Below are 24,851 nucleotides of genomic sequence, written 5' to 3' on the forward strand. Positions count from 1 at the left end.
GATTGAGAGATGCTACAGAACACTCATTGACCAGTAAGCCAAGTCACTTGATCAGCAGCCTAGTGAATGGGATGACTGCCTTACCCAGTTGCTTTGGCTTGAACACGAGCCCTCACTATTTAACAGGTTTCACTCCATCCTACCTAACACATGGTCATGAAGCCAGGATGCCTGCCAACCTGCTGTTACCTGGCAACACACCATCTTCATCTACTCCAGGTTTTCCTGCTGACTGATGATGCGCAGTTGACCTAGAAACTTCAGTCAGCCTTTGGTTCTTCTGCATGGGACTGGGACTGTGGCTAGAAACAACAGTATGAAAAAAGTGTCAAGCACACTCCCTGTGGTTCTGGAGACCTCGTGTGGTTAAATGACCCCACTACAGCCAAACAAAAATAGGCTCCTCACTGTAAAGGCCCCTTTGAAATATTGAAGTGCCTCGGATCTGATGTAAATTCTCCTGGAGTGACAAACAAGATTCATTACCTCTTGGATTAGTGCCAGAGTGTCCATTATGATCATCCTGTGCATGGTTTGCCATTTAAACCTACTAAGTCTGCAACAAGGAAGAGCTACAGCAAGGGAGAGCTACACATACCTGGCTGCAGCAATTTCCTCTCATTGGCCCCTCCGATCTGACAGTCACAGTTCCCAGCCCTCTCTCCCCACCCACACCCACCACTATTGACTCACCATCGACTGTTCCCCCATCAGGCCAAGTGATATTTAACCAGTCCCCTCTAAACTCCCGGTCGAGGCTCTGGTTCTTAGACCTCCCGGATACTTTATGGACTATGTTCTGAAATTAGACTGTTGCTTTGTTGTAATAAGCAGTTGTTTCACCTTAGTTGTGAAACGAGGCCATTCTTGTGTGAGAAAGGGGAAAATAAAATGAAAAATAAAAAATAACTTCAGAAGTGAGATTAGCTCATATATTTGAGGTAATGGTGAGTTACGCTACACCAAAATAATATATATATATTTTTTTTTTATGAAATATGATCCATTGTTTCAGATTAAACTACCAAAAGTATATTAAGTAGACAATCAGATTAAAACAGCCTCCCCTTGACCAATAGCAACATTAAAGAACCACTTACATATCAATACATCAATAATAATGATCCAATAATAGGCTGTATGTTTTATTAATGTATAATCACATGCTACTCAAAATTGTTGTTTTTTTGTAAAATAACCTTACATTGGCTTATAACTGGATCCTCTTCACGAAGTCCACCATGTTGTACCTCTATGTTTTTAATTAGCCCAGAACAGACAAACCAAACACTGGCCCTAAAGAGTGCCTACTATGTTTTTGCATTATCTGAAGGTCATTGTAGTTCTCCAATGTGTGTGTGAAACTGCAGTACCGTGAGCCGCGGAGTGCAAAACCGTGATACCGCCTGCCACCTTTTGTTGTCCCTTAATTAGTGTTATTATTGTAAGAATAACCTGTGAGCGAGGCAAACAATGCGACCACAGATTTGCACTTGGTGACTCACGTTACAGCAGTCTTGGAAATGGAGTGAGCTGAGGGGTTTTCACCTTGTGTAATCTGCAGACACACCTCTAGAGGCTTCCAAATCGTACACATTGTGCCTTTAAGTAGATTTTTGATTTGTATTATTGTATTTGTCTACTTCTGCAAAGCAATAATGCCACCTATTATCCTCTGAGACATTAGAAGGATCCTCCACTTGCATAATCTGTTTCTTACAAATGAAAAGTTGAAAAGCTATACAACCCTTTGCTCAATTCAAGACACTCAGAGGCTTTTCTGCTAAAGCCTTACATGGTCTGGTATAATTATGGCTAATGTGTGCTAATGTTAGCAACTTTCAGATAGATCTTGATGAGTTACAGACATTACTGACTAGGTTTGCTGACTTTGACTCTTCTATATTTGCACTACTGTTATGATACATTTTAGCATAACGTATAGTTATTTCACTGCTGTTATCAAAAAAGTAAAACAAATTAAATAAACTGTTCTTTAGCAGGTGACATATTTTTGTTTTCTGCTTGTGGTCTTTGTCCACTTGCTCTCAGTCACTTTGCTTCATGCTTTTAGCAACTGACACCAGAGAATCTTTAAATTGAGGGGAAATGCAACATTATACTGTAATTACACCTTGTAGACAGCTGCACAGTCTTTTAGTTAAGTTATTTGGAATAGTTGGAACTTATCATAAAGCAACCTTTTCGATGAAGGCCTCTGGAGAAAAAATTGTCAACACTTTTTAAGACCATAACTGAAGTTAAGAGGCATTGGTTGAAATGTCATATTAGTTTAAAAATGGTCTTAATATAATTTGGACTACTTGCATAGAGAATATAAGTAAGTGTGACTCAGTGTTAAAATACTACTTTTCAAGAGGATTTGTTAAAAACACAATAAACTTCAGGTTGGTTAATATTTTCCCCAACACCTGATTTTAAAGTGAACCTTTTTTAACCAATAACAGTTGGAGAGGTTTGTGTTGTCAGGCATCCCTACAAAAAAAGGAGCTGTACTTAACATTCTAAACATTATTACAGCAGAAAACACCTATTTGCAATGTAAAGATATAGTGAAGTAATGTCTACCTAAGCAGAGTGGTGCTCCCCCTCTTTGTGTTGTTACTCAAGCTTCTCCTTGTTTTGTTGACTTGGCCAGGCCAGATGCTCATGCTTTTAGTGCATGTTATTGCATGTGAGCTTGTCCCACTGATTAGCTCACGGCTGCGCTCTAAACTGATCTTATATGGCGTAACAGTTGATACCGCTTTAGAAATTATGGATTCTAGATTGCTGCAAGAACTCTGACTGGTCAGCTTGGATTGCCTGTGTTTCCTTCCATTTACTCCCAACGAAACAACATCTAGCAAGCTGAAGGAAGGCTCTGCAATGTTCTTTTCAGAAGACACTCCCAGCAATGCCATTCTCAATTCAAATATTAGGGTCTATTACTGCAAATAAAGCTGCTGCACACTTTTAGTATGGCAAAACTTGGTTTCAGATTCTGAAGAAGGGATCTACTAAACCTTTGAATGTTTAGTTATAGGTAAAACTGCCGACTCAACCTGCAAATTGCGCACTAGAAAAATAAACGTTTGGTGACAAATAAAGCTTGAGGCCACAAAGACCTTTGAAAAGGTTTTTGTGACCTAAATTGTCAATAAATACTTTAATGTCAAACTGTCACCCCAGTGGACTGATTTGACAGGGCATTTACTCCCCTTGTCTCACCCATACAACTGATCTTGTGAAGATGTCAAAAGGCTTATCAAATCATCAACCTGAATAATATAAAAAAACATGACATAAAACCCCCCTGAAGCTTTTAAGTGGCTATTGAAAAGATGGGAAGTTGTAATTGGTGGTTGTTTGGCCTCAAAGGAGGGGTTTTAAAACATCATGCCTGGTCACATATAAATATTGCAGCATATAAAACATAAGTAGTACACTTGGGGACTGTCCAGGTCAAACTGCTGTTGAACAATGGCAAAGCGCTGGAGTGTCACCTCTTTAGTGGCACTAGCACTGCTAGGGTGCTTAGTTGGGACAGAGGTAGAAGCTCAGGACTCAAGATGGCAGAAGCCTGTACCATCAATGGCAAAGGGTGCTCCACCTCCTCAGGCACAACAGGAACTCTCACATCCTCAAATGCCACAGGTCCAACCTCCACAGCAAATGGCTCCTCAAGACCCTCAGTGGTCACAGGTTCAACCTTCTACACAGCAAGTGGCTCCTCAGTACCCTCAGAGGCCACAGGTCCAACATCCTACACAGCAAAAGGCTCCTCAATACCCTCAGTGGCCACAGGTCCAACCTCCACCACAGCAAATTGCTCCTCAATACCCTCAGAGGCCACAGGTCCAACCTCCACCACAGCAAATTGCTCCTCAATACCCTCAGAGGCCACAGGTCCAACCTCCACCACAGCAAATTGCTCCTCAATACCCTCAGATACCACCGGTTCAACCTCCTTCACAGCATAAGGCTCCTCAATACCCTCAAATGCCACCGGTTCAACCTCCTTCACAGCATAAGGCTCCTCAATACCCTCAGATGCCACCGGTTCAACCTCCACCACAGCATAAGGCTCCTCAATACCCTCAGATACCACCGGTTCAACCTCCTACACAGCATAAGGCTCCTCAATACCCTCAGAGGCCACAGGTTCAACCTCCTACACAGCATAAGGCTCCTCAATACCCTCAATACCCTCAGAGGCCACAGGTTCCACCTCCTACACAGCAAAAGGCTCCTCAATACCCTCAGAGGCCACAGGTTCAACCTCCTACTACACAGCATAAGGCTCCTCAATACCCTCAATACCCTCAGAGGCCACAGGTTCAACCTCCTACTACACAGCAAAAGGCTCCTCAATACCCTCAGAGGCCACAGGTTCAACCTCCTACTACACAGCAAAAGGTTCCTCAATACCCTCAGAGGCCACAGGTTCAACTTCCTACTACACAGCAAAAGGTTCCTCAATACCCTCAGAGGCCACAGGTTCAACTTCCTACTACACAGCAAAAGGTTCCTCAATACCCTCAGAGGCCACAGGTTCAACTTCCTACTACACAGCAAAAGGTTCCTCAATACCCTCAGAGGCCCCAGGTCCAACCTCTTCCACCGCAGGATCCACAATCATTAAAGTATTCTGCATATCCACGATCATTTCCCAATTTTCAGTCTCCTGGTGAACAACAGGTCTCTAAAACGGAGCAACCAATGGACCCATATCAACCACAGCAACCGAAACAACTTCAGCAACCAAATCAACATTCAGTGCCACAGACACCTTCCATTTACCAGCCCAGTGTGCCATTGCAGCCTTCTTTCCAGAGTTGTGAGGTGGCAGTGAGCCAAAAAGTCCCATGTGGATCTGCTGATATCTCTGCTGCTGGATGTGAAGCAATTAGCTGCTGCTTTAATGGCCAGCAGTGCTACTTTGGAAAAGCAGGTGGGTTTTTGTCGATGCTCTTATTGTCTCTTTGTCTCTTTTTTTTTCAGTAAATACTGCCTTGTGTCTTAATGGACGACTTTACTTACCCGTAAAATGACCCAGATAGAATAACACTATGGTAGACATTTTCTTTTCATGTATTTGACTTATGTAACTCAAATATTTGCTGTATTTGTTTTTGTTCAAAGATAAAATGCAGTAAGGTTTAGCTTATACAACCCTTAACTCACTTACGTCCCATAATGTGCTCATGATATCAGTAACTTTACTAATAAGGCCAAGATGTCAATTCATTGGGCATCCTTCAGCACAATAGAAAATATGTTTAAATGATTCTTTAATATGTTTAACTTCGATTATTATTTGCCGAAATGAATTCTATTGTAATCATTAGCATTATGGTCAATTTTTCATTTTGGTCCAAATAATAAAATGCGTACCTCATAATGAGTATCTTAGCTTGCTGATTTAGCTTAGCTGTACCCTAAGTGAAACCTCAAATAGTTCACTGAATAGCTCTGGACCCACTGTCATGTCAACAGTTTTCTTTGGTCTGTAATATTAAACGATTCGGCTTGTCAACATCTGTTTTTGTGCCACCAGTGACCGTCCAGTGCACCATGGATGCCCAGTTTATTGTTGTAGTGGCCAGAGATGCCACTCTACCCAACATTGACCTTGAGTCAATCTCACTTTTGGGACAAGGTCAAGGCTGTACACATGTGGACTCTAATTCAGGCTTTGCCATCTACAACTTCCCTGTTACCTCCTGCGGCTCCCTTGTTATGGTAAGACCATGATTTTCTCTTCTCACCTAATAAAGACAACTTTAAAACGTTGTTACCCTACCAGCCTTTTTTAAAATACATTTTATAGGAAGAGCCTGGAGTTATAATCTATGAGAACAGAATGTCCGCCTCATATGAAGTGGGAGTCGGGCCTCTTGGAGTCATTACGAGGGACAGCCACTTTGAGTAGGTGATCATTTTGTAATATCTAAATAAAAGATCTCAACAAGCAACATAATGCCAATTTTTCTTTTCAGATTGCTCTTCCAGTGTAGATACACCGGCACCTCTGTTGAAACTGTGGTTGCAGAAGTATTACCGTTACTAGATCCTCCTCTACCAGTTGCTGCTATGGGACCCATCAGTGTTCACCTGAGGTTGGCTAACGGACAATGCAATTCAAAGGGTTGTAATGAAGGTAAGTGTATGTCTGCCTGGCAGCGCTGCTGTGTTTGTAGATGGCTGTCATACTAACTGGTCCCTGCTCTAACAGTTGATATGGCCTATTCCTCGTTCTACACGGAGGACATGTATCCTGTGACCAAAATACTGAGGGAGGCTGTGTACGTGGAGGTTGAACTCCTTGGAAAGACAGACCCCAACCTTGTCCTGACTCTTGATCGCTGTTGGGTAACCACAAGCCCCATCCCTCACAATCTGCCCCAGTGGGACATTCTGATAGACGGGTAACTAAAACACTAATTTTACACTGCCCTGTTAATGACAACATATTCAACTATTTTCTCAGGCCCGCTATTTACAATTAGTGATAGGAAAATGAAGGCTATGAAAACACTGACATCGTTTTTTATATATTTAAAGTGGACTTTTTTCAAGTTATTTTTTTGTCATCCAGGTGTCCATACAGTGATGATCGCTACTTGTCCTCACTGGTTTCAGTGGGTCCCTCCTCTGGTCTGGACTTCCCCAGTCACTACAGGCGTTTCCTTTTCAAAATGTTTACCTTTGTGGACCCCAATTCAATGGTACCCCTGAAGGAAGAGGTAATGATTAAATCCACTGATGATAAACTGCTGAATCAAAAAATGTCTTTGTATTGCTCTGCTTACACTGTTTTCCTTGTTTAGTTGTACATTCACTGCAGTACAGTTGTGTGCAGTCCTGTACCAGGCTACTCCTGTGAACCATCATGCTTCAGAAAAAGTAAGAGATGAATTTATAATCCGCAGAATTAAAGGAGCAAAATGCCATCAAGTCTGACCACGTTTGTTTGTCTGTTTTTAGGGAGAGCTGTCATGGATGAGCGCCAGAGGACGACTGAGCCGAAGGTTGTGGCTTCTGTTGGACCAGTGAACATGAGTGCCTCTGCCGAGTAAACAGCACAGAGTCTAGTTCAAGTATTTGGCCGAGAAAATTTTGTAAAAGATCTGGAACATTAAGATGGTTCAGTTATTAGTGGTGTGAAATGAAAATGACAATGTACTTATTTGAAATGTTTTGGTTTACTGCAGAAAGATCCCCAAAAGCTTAACAGTTTATTAGACACACCATAATGATCTAATCAATGCAATACAATTACACTTAATAAATCATATTTTAGAGCTCATTATTATTATTATTTTAATACTATGTCAGCAAAGTGTTGATTCAACTGGTAATGTTCGAGGTTGTAGTTAGTTGTGAAGTTGCATTGGATTGCATTATATGATAAATTATTTCCATTTTTAATTATATATTAAATAGATAATTACAATTTACACTCTCTGGGGAAATGTGAGCAAATATTCGCCACAGTTACAGGGGCTATAGAGGTATCCAGGCTTAATATTATGGGGCACTGCTCTATCCCCTTAGAAATGCCATTGCTTGTAGTCAGGCCAAGGCAAGGCAACTTTATAGCACACGGAAAGCATAAGAATGGCATTTGGAAATAATTAGCATTTAAAAACTACATAAAACCTGCTTAAGAATAATATAAAATAAAATACTTACAACGAAGTCAAATACAAATGGAATGGAGCAGAAATACAGTTAAAGTGCAATATTAGTAAGTATGATGCCACAAATGCAAAAAAGGAAATAAAAGTGCAGTAGAGAAACCAGTTAGTCAAATGCAAAAGAGAAACAGTGTCATATGAACAGTAATACAAAGGTCGACCAACATAGATACACATAGGTTGCCTAGTTTATAGTTTCTGTAAATAGCTATTTAACTATTGCAATAACAAAGACACACTGAATCCTGTCTGAAACTATGGCAAAATCGAATGCATGATTTTGTTGGACAGAGTATGTTACATCTCATTTTAAAAGTGTATCATGTCGGGCTTTTAGCAACAGCCAAAATAAGGTCGTTATTTAGTAGTCAGCAATCTAGCTAACCAAGCTACTGTATTAACTGAGCATTACATCCAAAGCCAAGGTGGAGCACATTATTAACTAACCACATTGTTTTGTAGGTTTCTTCTATCCTAGTCCAATCTTTAGGTTGTCTGTCGACTTCCTGAACATTGTGTAAGGTTGAGTAAAGCTACGGTTATTATTTTGCACTTATGAGGATAATACTCATGTATTGGACAGAATTAATTTTTGTTTATGCACATTCAATTATTTTCAGCATAAAAATTTGGTAACAAAAGAAAATGTATGTGTTGGTTAAAAAAATATTTTTCCAATCACACAGTCAGAACTGACACAATTATAATTCCATAAATCAGTTGGCTACGACACAGTGAGGTATGTGGATAGTAAACGATAAAGAACGGTGGAATTGATATCAGTAAAATAGCATTGGGTCTAGTGTGAAGTTGGCTAACAAATTAATTCAGTAGTCTAAATCAATTTAGCTGCAAGTATTTACAAACCATTACCCTATCATAATTATTTCCTTATGCCATTGTACAATTGGTAAGAGGCCCCGGGGTAGACCCAGAACACGCTGGAGGGATTATATATCTCGTCTGGCCTGGGAACGCCTCGGGGTCCCCCAGGAGGAGCTGGAAAGTGTTGCTGGGGAGAAGGACATCTGGAGGACCCTCCTTAGCCTGCTGCCCCCGCGACCCGGCCCCGGATAAGCGGATGAAAATGGATGGATGGATGGATTGTACAATTGCCAGTTATTGTAACTATATAATAAAGGATCTTCACCCTTTTCATTTGTTACTTCCCAAGCTAGTATAGTTATGTAATACTGTATGTATCTATTATGTAATACATCTAGAAAAGTCTTCCTAGATTTTAAGATGTATTTTGGCTGGCATTAACCTTCAGAGCATGTTTTTGCAGTGGATTTAAAGCTCCTCTGTTTAGGAAACTGCAACATGGTTATGTTAAAAATAATGGGTCCATAATGGTACAGCAGCAAGGTATACACATGAACAAACCAATTGGGCTGAGGCACATATTAGAGGCAAACTCTGTTAAAGAGCCAGAGAAAAGATCAATACGTTTGCCATTTGGCACAACAAAATAAACATTTGGTGTCAAATAAGTCTCGAGGCCACAAGGACCTTTAAAAAGTTTTTTGTGACCCAAATGTAAGACTTGTCAATAAATAATTTAATGTCAGATTGTTTAACACATTGACCTGATCCAAAAGGACACGTGTCTGATCTTGTCAAAAAGACTTTTCAAATCATCCCCTTGAATAATATAAAAACATGACAGTATACACCCCTGAAGCTTGTAAGTAGCTATTGAAAAGTTGGGAAGTTGTAATTGGAGGGGTTTTAAAACATCATGCCTGGTCACATATAAATGTTACAGCATATAAAACATAAGTAGTACACTTGGGGACTGTCCAGGTCAAACTGCTGTTGAACAATGGCAAAGCGCTGGAGTGCCACCTCTTTAGTGGCACTAGCACTGCTAGGGTGCTTAGTTAGCTCAGGACTCAAGATGGCAGAAGCCTGTACCATCGATGTCAAAGGGCGCTCCACCTCCTTAGGCACCACAGGTTCTCCCACGTCCTCAAGCACCACAGGTCCTTCCACCACCACCAAAGGCTCCTCAATATCCTCAAGCGCCTAAAGTCCAACCAGTTCCACAGCCAAAGTATCCTCAATATTCTAATGTATTCAGTGATCATAAGCCGAAGGTCCCTCAACCACAGCAACCAGAGGTCCCTGCAATCTCCAGTGAACATGGGTGCCTCTGCGCAGTAAACAGCACAGAGCCTAGTTCAAGTATTTGGCCGAGAACATTTTGTAAAAGATTTCAAAAGATCTAAATCTGATTTTATAGATTAATTTTCTCTCCCCAGTACTGTAGCTGTTTCACATTGTTCAGAAGACGTGCAGCTTATTGATTAAATCCATAGATGTTAGGATAAAGCTTTATCTTGTGAGGGGTTGTAAGGTACTTACTTCATGTAACAAAATGTTTGATATATTTGCAGTTTTAATTGTATTTAGGATGTTTAATCCTGCAAATAGCAATGGTCCTCCATTAAACAAATTGTACTTCACTATTCCAATAAATACAGTATACCGAGCATATTATCAATTGTGCACATTTTCATTTCACTTAAAATTAACTGAATCTTTTTTGGGGTCAAATAAATTCTTCCTGAACTGATTTTTATCCAAAAGCCACTGATGTTTGTGTTTTAAAGAAATCTCAAGTCTCAAACTCCAAATCTCAATTTTGTCCAATGCAGAACAGTGAATTATTAAGGTAAAGAACCATATAACATAGTGAAATCAAAATGTTAAAAAAGAAAAAACAGAAGTAAATTGGTGTAAATATACTGTTTGGTTTCATAAGACTTGTTTTGTGTCTGATTGAACACAATACAAATACAGCCTTCAGCATGTTTTATTTAAACAAGTTCATGTTTCAAACAATTCTCATTGTTCAGTAAACTTTCAAACATCCTGCAACACTGATTAAAAAAAAGCTTTGAAAGCTTAGTTCTGTAACATACAAGACTTGAATGGCATTTTAAAGTTTTTACTATTTACAAAAAGGCTTTTTATTCATTATATGAACTCCAGTTTTATCTGATTGAAATGCACTTGACACTTGAAATTCAGAATCTAATGTCAAAACTACAGCCATCAGATTCCTATGGAGAAGCATTAGGGGGAAGTTCCGGTTGAGAACTAATGCTTTGATACATTGGGAGAGAATTATGCCCTTATGAACCATCTGTGTCCAAAGGAGAGAGGTTGACATACTTTGTTTTGAGAGTTAACATTAAACAACATATCACGGTAACTATCAAAATATACAGTTAGTCAAAATATGTGTCATGTATAAAATATTATTCATAGTGAATCAATTACAACTACAACCGAAAGTTAATTTGATTGGAATCAAAATACTCTAGCGTTCATAATGTGATGCAATATTTTATTGTAATAAATCTGATTCTGTATCAAAAGTATGAGTCACCTTCCACTGAGGTGACAATATAGCCACAAGAGGGCAATGTGAATTCATAGGAAAACTGAAACTGTCAAAAAAATTCACCAGTGACATATGTACAGTCCAAAGTCAGCAGGGGGTTTAGATATTAAACTAGACTGTACTTTAAAGATCACATCTTTGAGCGGAACGGAGAGCTGATTTAGTCACAATGTACACATTTTCTGATCCATGTCAGTTGACAGTGAAACACCTCTTTGTCAGTTACAGATCACCATTGATCAATGATTGTCTTGCAAGTGAAATGTAAGTACATTTACAGTCTTTAGGAGCATTTCTCCTCTGGTATCAAAGTTAACCTATGTGGCAAGTACAACAGTCACTTATTATCAAAAATGAAACATGGACATTTTATTTGAACAATTTCAGGCACTGGTGACAATAGTGTGTTTCCTTTAACAACACAGCAGGAGAGTCTTTGTTAGTTCATGCTTTGTGGGTCTTAGCCACTTACATATATGAACATGGGTTTACCAACAATCACATTAAAAAGGAGAAAAAACAAAGACTCCCTTCACCAAAAATGTGTACACTAAACTTTTGAGTCCTCTGTTGCTCTTTTCCTGCTTAACACAGGAAACAACACAGTGCGAGCCGTAACACCTCAGCTGTGCGCGTTCACTCTCCTCCTCTCTCCGTCAGTCAGACTTGTCCTTCTTTTTGCCCCCTCCTATGGGAACTTTGTTGACCACCGCAGAACCAACAGCAGTCACTCCTCCGGCTACAGCACACACTCCTCCTTTAACCAGACCCACGCCCATCCCAGGCAGAGCGACTACAGTGCTGACCGTGGTCTTGGTGAGGTCCAGACTCTTTCCTCCTATCCAAGTCACGCCGCCCACAGTCGCACCTAAAGCTCCCTTGGTGGCGCCATACAAGCCCCCCGCAAACCTGCCTAACATGCTTCGCTGCGCCTGCGGATGGTCCTTGTTGTCGTCTCCATCTGATTTAAAACAAAAAAAAGCAACATTTTAAGATCCAATATTTCGCTGCTAAATAACTAAGAGGACCGATATTCTCCAAACAGGTTTTCAATTTACAATAATGTAAAAGGAAGAAAGTAACAAAATCCTCACATTTGAGAAGCTGGAAATGTATAATACTTTTGCTTGAATAATGACTTTCATGATTAATCGATAATAGAAGTTGTTGTTTATTTTTTTACTCAGTTATCTTTACTCAGTTTAGATGCTTGCATGCTTGTTACAATAGACCATATCTACAATATAATCGGTAACTAAAGAGAAAAGCATGAATGTATAAAAACATTTCAAAAGTAATAATCAGTCGTGTAAGGCTGCAAATTACGATTATTTTCATTATCCATGTATAAGATGCCAAAGAGCAGAACAGTTACAGTTAAAATGTATTTGGTAAAGGAAGCCTCATATGAATATTAACCTATTGAATCTGCACTGATAAGTTTACCAGAAGTTGATTACTGCAGAAACAGCTAATCCCTATGTAAAATCCATAATCGTGATTCCATATAATTTATCCCACGTCTAGTTCTTTGTTTGAAAACAGGATCAAACACCTTTCAACAAATTGGGGTCAATAGACAGAAATTTGTCAGAGGACCTTTGCAACTAAACTTACCTGTAGCTACTGGCTCATCATTGAGGTATGCAGGCATGTCCTCAGTCACCTGCTCCTCCTGACTCATCTCTCTGCAAAAATAAATGACACAATCACTAACAGAGACTTAATCAACAGAGATATGCAGTGTCGGGAACTATAGGGAAAGGGATTCTGTGTAACATTAAATAGTTTTCCTCCTGGCATCTTTATGTAATTTCTGTTATGATCTACACACAGTCACATATATGTGCCTGTGTTGTTGTTGCAAATCTTTCTGAATATTTATGTCTGATGTATGATAAGAGAGCAACAGCAGAACAAAGCAACAATAATTTAATTTTATCCCTTAAACTGTGCTCCTTGTTCTACCTGGTACATACATATATGAGCTGCTTTGGCGTTCACACTATGATTAGGACGAGGCTACACTCTCGTCTGTCAGAAAAAATGCTGACAGTCAGTAGAGAAAGCCTTCTTAAAGCTAGGAGTGTGTGTAAGAAAGGAGATGCACTTATGACTTCTGGTGACTAGTAGTTCTCTTGAATACCTATGTTGAATACACTTCCTGTAAGTCGCTTTGGATAAAAGCGTCTGCTAAATGACTGTAATGTAATGTAATGTAATGTGTGTATGTGTGTGTGTGTGTGTGTGTGTGTGTATGTGTGTGTGTAAGGACACTAACAGGAGCTTGCTTTGGGTGTGCTGCTGATCCTAAAACAAGGCAGACCTGTTCATGGTCTGCCACAGGGCTGTACAACAGGTTAAAAACACACAACAAACACTGAATATCTAAGCTTAGACAACTGATGCTGAAAAACAAACAAAAAAAATATATGAGTAGTCTTCTAGACTTTGGGAAACTGAAAAATGAACAATGACATGAACTGACAGTTTGATGGAATAAACTCCATATCCCTAAGCAGGAGTGACCACACAAATTACTACCTAAATTAACTGTTTGTTCATTTGTAATGGGGTTATTTTCAATGGTGCCTTGCTATGAAGTGATGCAATCTGCTCAGACGACAGCGTTGTTCCTTCAGTCGTAGCGTTTATTAAGTAAACAATGAACAAAGGGCCGAGCCGGGCAGCTGCTGGGTAAACAGCGTTATCGCCACGTCTCTCCCGTTAGGTGAGCCAACACAAGCAGGTATCTGAAGGCCCGCGGTACCGCGTCGGAGTCTCGCATCGTAGGCGAACTACAGCGTTCACGTTGACGTTAACTGGAGCTAACGCCAACCAGTTAAAACAAGATATCTGCTTAAAAGTGGTCGAATGACTATAACATATAAACATGGCAACATGGGTGCTGTGTCACTGTGAGGGATAGAAATGGTCGGACTGGTGGCTGTTTTGCCTTTAGTCGCCATGTTCAACGTATTTTCAACGGTCTTCTCGCTGAGACACGTCACGTCTCCCTAGAAACAAAACGGCGGTTTAACGGCTTTTGTTCAACCGTTGCTCGGTGCACAGTCATCAGTCGTTCCATGTCCCGATCACACTATCGATCTAGATACTATGGCTCAGTATTTAGTGGTTCTGTAAGCTCTCGTTGCGGATTATCAGCACACAAACTGCACCAAAAACTATCTTATGTTGCACTTACCTTACTTTGTAATCAGACTGGTCCAATGTGACGTGACTGTGCGCTCAAATAAAACAGTTCTCGGGCTACACGGCCTCTAGTGATGTAGCTGCTGGTGGTCAGGCTGATGGAGTTTGGTTGTCTGACTATATATTTTGAGGGAGGACCTCAGTCTCCACCCATAAAAACACACAGAGGTAACGCAGGATGAAGCTCCGGCTGCCGGCTGCCTTCATTTAAGCCCTTTATAGGAGTAGCCTTTTATTGTTCAGTATTTTACATTCTGCCTTTTATTATTCTATTGTTTTTAATTCAGAATGAGTGTAGACGTCCTGGTGGTGATTAGGAACAACTGTGGAAAGTATCAGTGTAGTAAACCGTGAGTGAGCAGAAAATAAAAGCTTTATTTTGTAAAAGGCCTTTTTCCATCACTTTGGCGGGACACTGGACAGAAAACACCAAAACACCAAAACAACATCCTCCCCTCCAAAGAGGAAGTGACGTACACCCTCCATGGTTCGTCCTATATCAAAGATCGCCTCTTTCATTAGGAGGCGTGACGGAATAGTATTTAAGAAACAGAACGGAAACAAAAAACATCTTGATATGTAGAATGTATTTTCATAACATTTATTTCTACAATCAACACTTGAAATGATGAAGGCACTTGCAAATGACAAGGTAGTACAAAATGTAAACCATACTTTGGTGTTTCATTTTTTTTTTACCTCTTTACTTAAGATTTCATTAAACTTGTTTTTTTTTCTTTTTACAAAAAGTACCAAAAACACTGGCAACAAGGAAGATCTTGGGTAGATAATAATGAGAATAAATATGAAACAAAATTTCAATCATACCCCCTAAACTAAAAATAAATCTGGTTTGAATTGAAATTGTTTCAGTCATACCCCCTAAGATTGCACACTATTGTCACAAAATGAAATACACACTTTATAGAAAATGTACACAATGAATTATATAAAAAATAAATACACAATATGAAATTAATTAATGTTAATATGCCTTTCATATAATGACAAAAAGGCCTATATGAGGTTAGGTAAGCGGAAACACAGCACCATGTGACCCCAGCTCTTGCTTCCCGCCTGTATTCGCAACGATTTATTTCATACCCGGAAATAACAGCAGAGTGACAGTTCCCTCCTGTGAAACTCCCGGGTTAGACAGCATGCAGATGAGGTGCATGCATGGGAGAAGAATGAGACTCCTTGATTTCTCCTGGATCAGATGTTGACCTGGCTGCAGCGGCTGCAGGGCTACAAGCTCACAGTTTAGTGATAAAGAAGTTTAGCGAGTTTCCTTTTGGATGTGAAACATCTCGAGTGGCTCCAAAAGTCTGCTGTCTGTCTGTCTGTCTGTCTGTCTGACGACGTCGTCTGCTCAGCATTCAAAAGTACCGCCGTCTGGAAAGACAGGTAGCTAATCACAATGATGTTAACCCCTTTATCTGTACCTACCTGTTATCATAGGCACCGCCTTTAAGTGACAATGAACAATGGTTTTCCTCACAGTAGCCCACATACATCTTTAAAGGCGTTTTCCTAGATCCTGTTATTATAAATTATTTTTATTTCAATTTTTTGATTGTTTGAGTCTGTTTACCTCAGAAGGCTGTTTTTCCTCTAATAACAGGCTGCTGTGTATCCCATTAAGTTTAAAGCCCCTCCAGTCCGAAATATATGTTTATCTTATTTTTTATTTCACTTGGATTTTGAGCTTCATTGTGCAGTAAGATTTTATGAGCAGAGTTTGATATTAGAGGACAGTTTTCACATTAAGCTGCATGCTGAAAGTGTTAAGTTTCTCTTAAATATCAGACATAAATATCAGACGTGTAGGCATAAGCACGATTTGTGACACAACTGGAGGCAAATACATTGAGAATGGAGACATCTTGTGTCCAGTTATTCAACGTTTTAAATAATATTAAACAGCATATTCAGATCCTGGATTTTTCAATGAGATAGAAGAAGATGTAAACTTAAGAAATCTTAACAAGTTAATCTTACTTGTTGATGAAAAACATATCAGACAACAATTATTCTATAAAAAAATGTTTTATGTCTTAAACTGTGTCAGGAGGGGATCTTTAATATAACTGGATCCAGTAATGCTTGTACTCATGTCCCAAATGCACATGGTCTTCCTAAATCACTGGCCTAACCTAAAGATGTATGAAATATAATAACTGTACAGATTGTTGAAAGTATTGATGTTTTTGAGTGTAATGAATGGTGTAATCATATTTAAGTCAGTTACAATTATCACATGTGTATAATTGTAACTGTATGTGGGATTGGTTGTTTTCCAAAATGAGTATCAGTTTTTTAAGTGTAATGAGATTTCGGTTCCAGCAGGTGCCAGTGTAACTTCACTGTCAATCATCTGTAAGACCTGAGACTGACTGCGAGTCAACTTATTTTGTCTTTTTCAGCACTGCACTTCAAAAAGTTTTGTTAAAAAACAAGATTTGGTCACACATAGTTAAGAAACACTGTTATGTCCTCAACAACAATTTTGGCTCGCAGGCAAAGTAATGACCCTTTTTATCTTAGAAAAAAGGTTAAAACAGTTAAAGGCTCATTCTGTAACCTCATAGTCATTTGACAACTCAAACCCAACTATAATTTTTTTTTTTAATAACTACTTTTTTGTTAAAGGCGTGTATCAAGCAAAATTACAAACATTTGCTGTTTCTCAAATGATTTGTGGCTATTATCCTGTTTTCATACCATACAAATTATCAATGAATATCATGGTTCTTTACAAAACAAGCAACATCTGCCATTCTGACACTAAACGGTTACTCGAATAGTCTAAAAACTAATTAGCAGATTAATTGCTAATGAAAAATAAGTTTGTTGCAGCCCTTGATTACCTTTAATTAACTTGACAGCTTTAATTTGTCCCTGTTACATTGCTTGTTTTGTTGTGTGTCATTATCTACTGTTATGGGTGGCAGCTTAAGGTTTTTGTCAGGGTGAGAGCAGACCTGTGCCTTCAGTGTCTGTTTTCAGTTCTCTCAATGAATCTACACGGTTGCACAGTTAAAATCACACCCCATTATAAGTAGAATAGTGTTTAATTTAGGGCTGGTAAAGTCCTCAGAGGAGTAACAGGACAAGAAGAGACATTAGTTATCCATCGACCCACTGGGCAGACTTAACTCTCCACCACCCACCTTCCCCTCTGTGTGAGCAAACAATATACTAACACAAATTAGGACTCACTGCTTTGTGTCAATTGAGAGTCCAACAAAGATGCTACACAGACTGATATGTCATTAGTGAGCAGGTGGGGAAGGACGACATCGAGCTGTTGCCTCTCCAACTATGAAGAGGTCACCATGGCGACCAGGCTGCCTGTTGCCATCCCTGTGTCATTGGATGGGGGGGATGCATGTGTTATTGAAAACATATACACATGTTAAGTACTTTATAAATGAGACTGAAATGCATTCAGGCAGAGTTAACAGGCTCTTGTTTTTTTCCTCTCATCAGCCAAACAAACAGAATGTATGCTAGCCTTCATATTAGATTCAATGTTATTACAAGGCTACAAATTAAAGATTCTGCAAATTCATTACTGACCCAAATAAACTCTCCCACAACCCACCTGTGTTACGGACTCACTCAACTCTAGTAATAAGGATATGATTTTTGGACGTCTCAACTCTTTATTTCAGTTTAATAATGCATTTTATAGGTTTATAGCACTGGTCTACAAAGTGTAAAAAAATTTGCTTTGGTGCTCAGATATTTTTTTTTACTACATGGTTGATTTAAATTAACATAAAAAGAAAGTAAACAGAATAGCAACTGGATCACTGAGCACTTTTTTGTTGTTTTTGGTTGTTTTTTATTTTCCAATAAGCAGTCCTTGGGATTTATTGTTGAAATCATGATTGTTGTTGTTACTTTAACCCCAAAAAGTTTATCATTTAGATTGGTCAATCAACAGAAAATTATTTTAACAATTTTAAAAAATAATCATTTTTGGGTTTATCAAAGCAAAATGCAACAAGTCATTTCAAATTTTAAGATGTTACCTTGGGCTTTGGAAAATTGTAATGGGCATTTCAATAGGTATTGAAATGTAATAAAACTTCTTCTGCCACTTGTTGAGCGGTAAATGTCAATGGGGAAACTCCTGTTGCATTTTTGTGGTTTCTACACAAAGTTTTCTCCTGCTGCTCTTAGCTGGTGTTTGGCTTCCAGCCTCTAAGGTTGTAAAAGGATTATCCATTATCCTGACTTTTTGGTGTGGTAATGGCGAGCACCGAGGTGTGCCCGGTGTTGTAGGACTGTCCTAATTAGATAACTGTAACCCTCATATGAGCAGCTACACTCCTGGTGGTCTGGCACTGGGACACACTCATCTTTTAGCCTGGGGAGAGCTGCGAGACCGAGCAGTGTGAAAGGCCAAATAAAGGGGGGGGGGCTCTCAAATCCTTTTTAAGCCTTTTGTCATTCATACAGGGATTTATTTGTCATTAAAGAATGATAATAGTATCACATCTAGACTTTTATCAGATTAAAGGAGTGGACATTTAACACACTGAAAAGCAGTTTGATCTCGTAAAAATACACTTTTGTGCATCTGTAAATGGGACTTTTTAATGTAAATTTAAAAAAAAAATCAAACACTGTCAGCTTTCATTAGTGATAGGTTGTTGTCGAAGTGAACGCCGTTTTGCCAACATTACTGTTTGCTGCTCCGTTTTGACTGAAAACCTGCTGCTTCTTTTGCCCCACTACAGTTTTCTGCAGCCACACTGGCTCTAGGTATTTCTCTAGGTATTTAAGTTTCTCCTGTAATTTCCCATTTTTCAAGTCCAGTTTTTATTTAGTAAATCCATGATATCCAAGAAGGAATACACCTGTGTTCTTTATCTGTTGTTCTAGTTCATGATGGTGATTTCTGTGCATGACTTTTTTTCTGCATTTGTAACTTTTCAAGATCGCATTAGAGGATCTGCTGCTACACTACAACATCCGTGTGAGACCTTAATAACTAGGCTGGTGATTTATTGCCTGTACTCAGCAGTGTCTTTTTGAGAGGAGTGCGGACAAAAGCAGAGACCCTCACCCCGCTGTTTTAATAGTTCTTTAGGATGCGCAGGGAGGGAAAAACAGAAGTAATGTGGGGGCCTCAGCTTTTAAGGAGGCAAAGTGAAAGAAGATTGAGTGCCTAAAATAAAAGTAGCGTGGAGAATGTTAGATGTTTTTTAAGAATGTTCAAAGGGTTTACATCAGTTTTAAGCCTGGTAATAACAGGTTTTCTTCAAATGTTGATGGAGCAATTGAAGAAAAGCTTTGAGACTACATTGTCCCAGAAGCTGCTATTTTCTCCTATTTTTTTTTTTCTTCGTCTGCTCCGTGAGCCTTCAGTGACCCCTCTCTCCTCTCTTGTCCCCTCCGGAGGGCGATAAGGTACTTCTGGAGGAAAAAGCTCATCTTATCTCCCCGCTGCCCTCTAAAGCAGTCATGTTTTATGGGTTGTAGCTCTTTTGTTTCCTTGTCCGCTCCCTCGGCCCTGATCACTCACACTCATTCCTCATGGAAGTTGTTTGAAGGCCTAGAATAGCTTTGGAAATGAACCCCCGCCCCCCCTCCTCCTCTTCTTCTCCTACTCCTCTGTTCCATCTTTATTGAATCCCGCCTCTGTATCATTTATCTCTAGACCCCCCTCCCCTTTTTCCTCAGTTTGAGGGGGCCGTTAGGGGGCATCCTCTTTTCTCACCCAGCTGGGTTTGTTGACACACAGTCAATCTACGGTTCCCTTTCACCTCTGCCACCTCTTTTTAACTCCCCACCCCTCAGCTCTCCCCTCCGCTTTCCCTGAACAGTAAAGCTGCCACAGCTGTGGACTGTATTAGCATAGCTGCTGCGGAGCAGAGGGGGGCTGCTAGATATATTGCAGCCATTACCTTTTGTTCAACTGTTGACAGTTTTAAAACATTTCGGCTCCTCTCTGTGCAAAGGGAGTGAAGAGAAAAGGATAATTTCAGTGTAACAGCTTTTTAAATATGGGACACAGGATGGAGGGAGAGCAAGTGGAAAGCAAATCATTGAAAACAACTTAATATCCAATTAGTGGAGTTAGAAGAAAAAAAGGGCATTTAGAATCTTAAAAAAAAAAAAAAGTTTTCAAAGCAAATGTCATTTGCACAAATCTTAGTTTAGGAAAGAAACAACTTATAAACAGTAATTAATGTTTAATTAAGGCTGAATTATTTGTTTTTTATTGCCGTCAACAGGTGTTGGGATGAACAGATCCAGGTCCAGCTGGGATAAAAAAGTCCCCCAGTCTCCAGTCACCAGGATGACACGCAGCTCCAGCTCCCAGACCAGTAACACCAACCCTGCAGAGACCCAGGACGCTGGGCCGGGTCCCTATGGAAAACAACGAAGGAAGCAGACAGACTCTGCTTTGGCCCAGGACCTCAGTCAGATGAGTGTGAGCAGACAGGACAGTTTACCTACAAGGTGGGGACATAATGCAGTAACTTTTACTTTATTTTCTATTTGTGAGGCTACAACTGTCTGTGATATGATGAGGAGTCCGCCTTCAATTTACTGCACTGATTTAGAGATAAATGAACCAGTTCCTATTAGAGACACTTTTATAGGAGTGGATTTCATTCAGGCATCTTTCCCAATCTCTTTTGTTATCTGAATATTTAACTCGTTTCATCCAAATCTATCTTAAACTGTTGCTGGTCATGCAGTACCGGGGTAGTCATAGCAGGGATTAACAGACAGATTACATCTGAACAGGAAGAGTATGACCATCAGCAAGTAATGTTCTACCCTTCTTGATACAGTGCAATCCCTAATTTTCAAGTATCTGAAAAAAAAAAAAAAGATGTCTCTGGTTATACATTAACTATTTAATATAAAGTAATTAAGTCAGGTACCGTCCCATATGGGATCAAAATGTTTATTATTTTTCATGTCCTGCCCATCAGTAAAGGAAAGACGTCCATAAGTAGCAGTGACCCTGTGCAGGCTGGTCAGTCCTCTGGGTCCAGACCTGGTCGTGGCAGTGCGCCTGAATTAGCTGCCAAGTCCTCTTCCCGGGGCGGTCTAGCCTCTGTTGCTCGACTGGTGAAGCTCGGCCGCTGTAAGAACGTGGTGGTGGTGGCCGGAGCAGGAATCAGCACAGCCAGTGGCATCCCAGACTTCAGGTCGGTGTCTGATTTTGTTCTCTCTACACCCTGATCCTCACATTTCTTTTTTCTTTTATACAAGTCTTTCTAGCTTAAGTGTAATCCTGTTAAGTGGATATAGCAACCGTCAAGGAAAAAATTATAAAAAAAACACTTACCATTATTTTTTTATAAAAGCATCAACATTATTCCCAAAATGCCTGTATTTCTACGTTTTCAGAACTCCAGGAACAGGTCTTTACGCCAACCTGGAGAAGTACAACATCCCTTACCCAGAAGCCATTTTCAACATTGATTACTTCTCCAACGACCCGCAACCTTTTTTCTCCTTGGCAAAGGCTCTGTATCCTGGCAGCCACCAACCGAACTACATACACTACTTTGTCCGCATGCTTCATCACAAAGGCCTGCTGCTCCGAATGTACACCCAGAACATCGACGGACTGGAGAAACGTGAGTGAGATCTTACTAGGAACGAAAACTAAAATCAAATTAAACTCCAGATTAGCTGAAAGTGCCTACGTTTTTTTATTACGTGTACGAACACACATTGCACAATGTAAACATAGATCCAAAAGAATTGCCATCACTTGAGTAAATATCTACAGTGACATTTTTAACATACATGTAACCAAACAGAAATAATGTCACTGAAAATAATGACCTATATTTATCAGGGACAATATAACAGTTAATAACCATCAATATAATGAAAATATGACAGCAGTCCTCTGTACAGTAGGTCCCTAAACCTAACACCAGGAGACGTACTGGATGAGAGCAAAGCTTTTCTTTTTCCAAATCCAGCAGTTGTGTAGCACTGACAGCTACCCTGTCCATGTTAGTCCGTTTTGTTTCTCAAAATGAATCTCCTTGTTTGCTCTTAACGTCCGTTGTTATATTTAATAACTTTGTTCACAGTATGTGGAATCCCAGATGACAAACTTGTGGAAGCTCACGGTAGTTTCGCCACGGCTGCCTGTCACCTGTGCTACACTGCGTACCCTGCTGAGGAGGCTAAGGTATGTCTGAACCCATGCTCAAAAACATTCAAATTGAATACAGTTCTACACTGAATCTGATGCAGGAGTAACGTCTTATCCTTTTCTTTGTTTTGCAGCATGCCATAATGAATGACAACGTCCCCATATGCACATTCTGTGCTGCAACAGTCAAACCTGATGTTGTATTTTTTGGAGAAGACCTTCCTCAGAAGTATTTCCTCCACACTAAAGACTTCCCCAAAGCAGACCTGCTAATCATTATGGGCACCTCATTACAGGTCAACATTTGTTAATATCTGTATTGAGTACTATAAATTGGTTCTAGTACATTTGTTGAGCAGATAAACCCATAAGCTCATAAAAAATCTTTACAAAATGTAATTGTTTCAGATTGAGCCATTTGCCAGCCTGGTGAACACGGTACGCTCCACTGTGCCACGTCTCCTCCTGAACCGACACGCCGTGGGTCCCTTTGAGAAGGTCCCACTGCGGAGAGGAGACCACATGGAGCTTGGTGACCTGGAGGACACAGTGCGGAGGTTTGCTGAAATGCTCGGCTGGAACGATGAGATTGAGGAGTTGATGAGGAGTCAGGAAACACTGGTGGGTTACATTTTAAACACTAGGTCTTTTTAGTTATAAGTCTCTAGGCTCTTTCTTAACTTTACCTTTTGTGAAATCCAAAGGTAAAGTGGGGACCACAGCACACTGGTGATGTTTACAGGCATAGATATAGATACTTAACAGTACTTCACTTATTTCATTGTCAAACTTGTAGTCTTCAGGCTCAAATGACAGTAAACTGACATTTCTTGAGGCAAAGTATCAGATTTCAACAAGGTTTCACAAAAAGCTCTATTCAACTTTGTTCACTTATTCAGTAGTACTCTCTAACAGACTTTGATCAGTACAATCTGTGGAGCTTCTCTTTAATGGTCTCTGGGCCCTGTTTTAAAACAATTTAGCTGACTATGGCAGTCATTTCCCTTTCTGCAGAGCAACCCTTTATTGATTAGCAGCCTGTCAGAGAGCGGACAAACATCTTGTCAGAGCAGAGGAACTCCCGAGCCCCCAGGTGGAATAGAAACCTCAACAAAGACCAGACCAGGAGGTCAAAGAGCATCCAGCGGCGGCGAGGAGACAGACTCAGAGACGGACAGTAAGAGCTCTGCGTCATCCTGCCAGAGCAACTGATGCAGCTGCATGTTGCATAAACGATGGCACTGGAAAGGTTTGAGAAGCTGTCTTCTCTCCTGAGTTCACACTAAGACTTTTCTTCGGTAATTGTATACAACCGTTACTTTTCATTTGGTTATTTTCTGCTAGTGGCAAAATGTTTTCGTCGGAGTGAAATACATCTGTCATCTTCATCTGGGAGCCGCAGTGTGTCATGGTTATAAATGTTCATACGTAAACCAAATGATCTGTTTATCAATTTCTCAACAACCATATTTAAGGCACTTATTATAGAGGTAGGGTCCATCCAGAACACTAGTTAATATATATATGAGGTCCTGTAACAAAAATCCTGATGTTTCTTCAGGTGTTTTTTTATGTCCCATCTCAGTCAACTTATTAATGTTTTATATCTGCAACAACACTGTATTTTAAACAATATTAAATAAAAGTATTGTGTTATTTGAATCTTTTGTCCTTTTTATGTCCAGTTTATTAACCTTTCAGTGGAACCCGGTCACATAAAATAAGTGAAAGTAAAATTTTAGTGTGGAGCTTCTCCAAAGCAGTGAAGCACTTTAGGAACTCGGCAACAGAGACTTGAGGCCAGGAAAAGGCAGTAAGGGAACTTTTGACCGCTGCAGCTCAGCAGAACAGGCTTCTGCCGGACCCCTGACCCAGGAACTGGCTTGGTGTCGTCTGGGACCCCCGATGCAGAACCTGGTTGTGGCTGGGTGTTCATTATGGAAGCTGGGCAGCTGAGGCTTGGTGGCTCTGGGCGGCTAGGGGGATCGACGCTTCCTTTACGGTGCTCCAACCCCTAGATATTTTGAGGAAATATAGTATAAAAGGTCATACTATGGTATGTCAAAATATATCGGTCGTAGTTTAACATAGTATAATATAGTTGGCCATAATAAGTCATAGTATTGTATTTCATAAAAAAGTGTTCAAAAAGGTTATTGGTATGTCACAAAAAAGTCATAAAAAGTGTTAAGATAAATTTATAGTAGAATATTTTGGGAAAAAATGCTATGCTATAAAAAATGCTTTGCTATAAAAATGTACATGAATAGTATGTTCCAAAAAGATTTGAAAAAGTCAGTATTTTATAAAAAAGTAATAATACAAAACAACAGTTTAGTATGTTATTAAAAAATGACCTTTAAAAAGTCACAAA

General features: G+C 39.8%; 3 protein-coding genes across 4 annotated transcripts; 2 read left to right on the plus strand and 1 right to left on the minus strand.

The window, feature by feature from the left end:
• The first annotated feature begins 3,483 nt into the window (after window positions 1–3,483).
• LOC129107843 (zona pellucida sperm-binding protein 4-like) lies at window positions 3,484–7,132 on the plus strand. The gene is made up of 11 exons (XM_054619428.1): window positions 3,484–3,705; window positions 3,799–3,930; window positions 4,201–4,500; window positions 4,807–4,954; window positions 5,561–5,745; window positions 5,834–5,931; window positions 6,003–6,163; window positions 6,239–6,431; window positions 6,602–6,749; window positions 6,834–6,909; window positions 6,991–7,132. Exons 1-11 carry the CDS (start codon window positions 3,484–3,486, stop codon window positions 7,080–7,082), a joined length of 1,755 nt encoding a protein of 584 aa, XP_054475403.1. The 3' UTR covers window positions 7,083–7,132.
• Window positions 7,133–10,510: 3,378 nt separating this feature from the next.
• On the minus strand, window positions 10,511–14,501 carry tmem263 (transmembrane protein 263). 2 transcript variants are annotated; one of them, XM_054620390.1, is made up of 3 exons: window positions 14,326–14,501; window positions 12,733–12,803; window positions 10,511–12,076 (listed from the first exon to the last, which is right to left on the minus strand). In XM_054620390.1, exons 2-3 carry the CDS (start codon window positions 12,797–12,799, stop codon window positions 11,772–11,774), a joined length of 372 nt encoding a protein of 123 aa, XP_054476365.1. In that variant the 5' UTR covers window positions 12,800–12,803; window positions 14,326–14,501; the 3' UTR covers window positions 10,511–11,771. The 2 variants fall into 2 exon arrangements, with proteins under 2 accessions (XP_054476365.1, XP_054476364.1); XM_054620389.1 differs by having other exon boundaries at window positions 14,321–14,500.
• Window positions 14,502–15,480: 979 nt separating this feature from the next.
• Window positions 15,481–24,090, plus strand: si:dkey-103i16.6 (uncharacterized protein LOC557125 homolog). Its single transcript, XM_054619647.1, has 8 exons — window positions 15,481–15,735; window positions 20,580–20,808; window positions 21,291–21,509; window positions 21,712–21,944; window positions 22,413–22,513; window positions 22,612–22,773; window positions 22,886–23,098; window positions 23,492–24,090. Exons 2-8 carry the CDS (start codon window positions 20,588–20,590, stop codon window positions 23,687–23,689), a joined length of 1,347 nt encoding a protein of 448 aa, XP_054475622.1. The 5' UTR covers window positions 15,481–15,735; window positions 20,580–20,587; the 3' UTR covers window positions 23,690–24,090.
• The last annotated feature ends 761 nt before the right edge of the window (window positions 24,091–24,851 follow it).

Source organism: Anoplopoma fimbria, chromosome 19 (genome assembly GCF_027596085.1).
Source record: "Anoplopoma fimbria isolate UVic2021 breed Golden Eagle Sablefish chromosome 19, Afim_UVic_2022, whole genome shotgun sequence".
Lineage (NCBI taxonomy): Eukaryota > Metazoa > Chordata > Actinopteri > Perciformes > Anoplopomatidae > Anoplopoma > Anoplopoma fimbria.

Coding starts and splice junctions, on each gene's coding strand:
- LOC129107843 (XM_054619428.1), top strand. CDS start 3,484: ATGGCAAAGCGCTGGAGTGTCACCTCTTTAGTGGCACTAGCACTGCTA. Junction 4,955..5,560: donor GTGCTACTTTGGAAAAGCAG/GTGGGTTTTTGT, acceptor TTGTGCCACCAG/TGACCGTCCAGTGCACCATG. Junction 6,910..6,990: donor ACCATCATGCTTCAGAAAAA/GTAAGAGATGAA, acceptor GTCTGTTTTTAG/GGAGAGCTGTCATGGATGAG.
- tmem263 (XM_054620390.1), bottom strand. CDS start 12,799: ATGAGTCAGGAGGAGCAGGTGACTGAGGACATGCCTGCATACCTCAAT. Junction 12,077..12,732: donor TGATGAGCCAGTAGCTACAG/GTAAGTTTAGTT, acceptor GTTTTAAATCAG/ATGGAGACGACAACAAGGAC.
- si:dkey-103i16.6 (XM_054619647.1), top strand. CDS start 20,588: ATGAACAGATCCAGGTCCAGCTGGGATAAAAAAGTCCCCCAGTCTCCA. Junction 20,809..21,290: donor CAGGACAGTTTACCTACAAG/GTGGGGACATAA, acceptor CCTGCCCATCAG/TAAAGGAAAGACGTCCATAA. Junction 23,099..23,491: donor TGAGGAGTCAGGAAACACTG/GTGGGTTACATT, acceptor CCCTTTCTGCAG/AGCAACCCTTTATTGATTAG.